The 1,543-nt window shown below is 40.9% G+C and overlaps 1 protein-coding gene across 1 annotated transcript in view; it reads right to left on the reverse strand.

Moving 5' to 3' along the window:
- NDUFS1 (NADH dehydrogenase (ubiquinone) Fe-S protein 1, 75kDa (NADH-coenzyme Q reductase)) overlaps nucleotides 1-1,543 on the reverse strand; it is a 54,344-nt gene that overhangs the window by 40,967 nt on the left and 11,834 nt on the right. The window contains exon 9 of the mRNA XM_012661201.1: nucleotides 174-308. Coding sequence (XP_012516655.1) covers nucleotides 174-308 — 135 coding nt within the window. The remainder of the gene's footprint in view (nucleotides 1-173; nucleotides 309-1,543) is intronic.

The following is a 1,543-nucleotide window of genomic DNA, read 5'->3' on the forward strand; positions in this document are numbered from 1 at the left end:
CATGCCTGTAGTCCCAGCTACTCGGGAGGCTGAGGCAGAAGGATTGCTTGAGCCCAAGAGTTTGAGGTTGCTGTGAGCTAGGCTGACGCCATGGCACTCACTCTAGCCTGGACAACAAAGTGAGACTCTGTCTCAAAAAAAAAAAAAGTTAAGGAAATCAATATACCATATACCTGGTTTTATCAGAGATCCACTCTTCATTGATGTCCTCATGCATTCGTGGCAAGATCCTCATTACTTCTCCAGTTCTTGTGCTAACCACAATATTACTTCCAACCGCATCCATTACATCAATGGATTCTGTCTTTCTGAGAAAATAAATACATATATTTACTTGTTGATTTTGAGAATAAAGACAAAGTTTGTATTACCCAGTTTACCAAAAAAAATTATTTTAATAATTCTTTCTGAATTTCTAAAAATAATGGAGCTCACAGGAATTGCTAATAAAAAATGTACCACATATCTGAACACATTGCATAAATTCCTAATGCAATAATGAAGGCTTTAAAACTATTATCTGACACAAAAACCAGTTTCAAGGGGCTCTAACTAGCCAAATTCAGGGCAATTGGAATATTAAAATAAACAGCAAGAGGGGCAGAATTTTTGGCTATGAGAGATTAAGGAGCTCAAGAAATCCTTCCCTCAAAAAGCAGAAAGAAAGTTGGACAAAAATGACAAAAACCACTATTTCAGTGCTTTGGAACTCTACCAAAGGCATACAAGAACACGAGAAGCTTTTATGCATTGAAAAAACAACTTTACTTTAAATAAGAACAGTGGAAATCTGTGGTGGTTGGGCTCAGTGCTGCTCCTATTCCCCTCCCTACTATCCGCAACTGGAAGTTCTTTCAGGGTGGGGCAATCTGTTAAGATGGGAGCTTCTTTGCTGCAGATGGAGACAACTCATTCATTTTTGAATAATGGGCAAACTTGTTTGTGGATATGATATCTTAGAAGTTGTTGGAAAAGTCTACTAGCCTGCAGCTGTAGTCTGTATTTGGGACAAACATTCCTAGCTGAGGTTGCACATATGTGCAGCTGAAACCAGAGAGGGCTCAACTTATTCATACACTCCTGGACAACACTGAGAGTGATAGGGCCCAGCAGAAAGTAAAGGCTGGGCAGACTTGAAAACAGCCTGAACTTCGAATATGCTCCTCTAATCTATCTACAGATCCCCCTGGCAAACAATGGATGTCTTACTGCCTCAAGGTATTTGAGCACAATCATTATCTGACTACTAAGCTACGCAGACACGGGAACTCCTAAGAAGCCTCAATTAAAATATGTTCAAAGAACCAAAGAAACCATATTTAAAGAATTAAAGGGGACGGAGCACAGTGGCTCAGGCCAGGAGGTGAAGACCAGCTTGGGCAATACAGCAAGATCCCATCTCTACAAAAAGTTAAAAAAAATTAGCCAGGCATGGTGGTGCATGACTGTAGTCCTAGCTACTCAGGAGGCTGAGGCAGGACGATTGCTTGAGCCAGGGAGTTTGAGGCTACTACAGTGAGCTATGATGGTGCCACTGTACTCC

Source organism: Propithecus coquereli, unplaced genomic scaffold (genome assembly GCF_000956105.1).
Source record: "Propithecus coquereli isolate 6110/MARCELLA unplaced genomic scaffold, Pcoq_1.0 Scaffold70, whole genome shotgun sequence".
In the NCBI taxonomy this organism is placed as follows: Eukaryota; Metazoa; Chordata; class Mammalia; order Primates; family Indriidae; genus Propithecus; species Propithecus coquereli.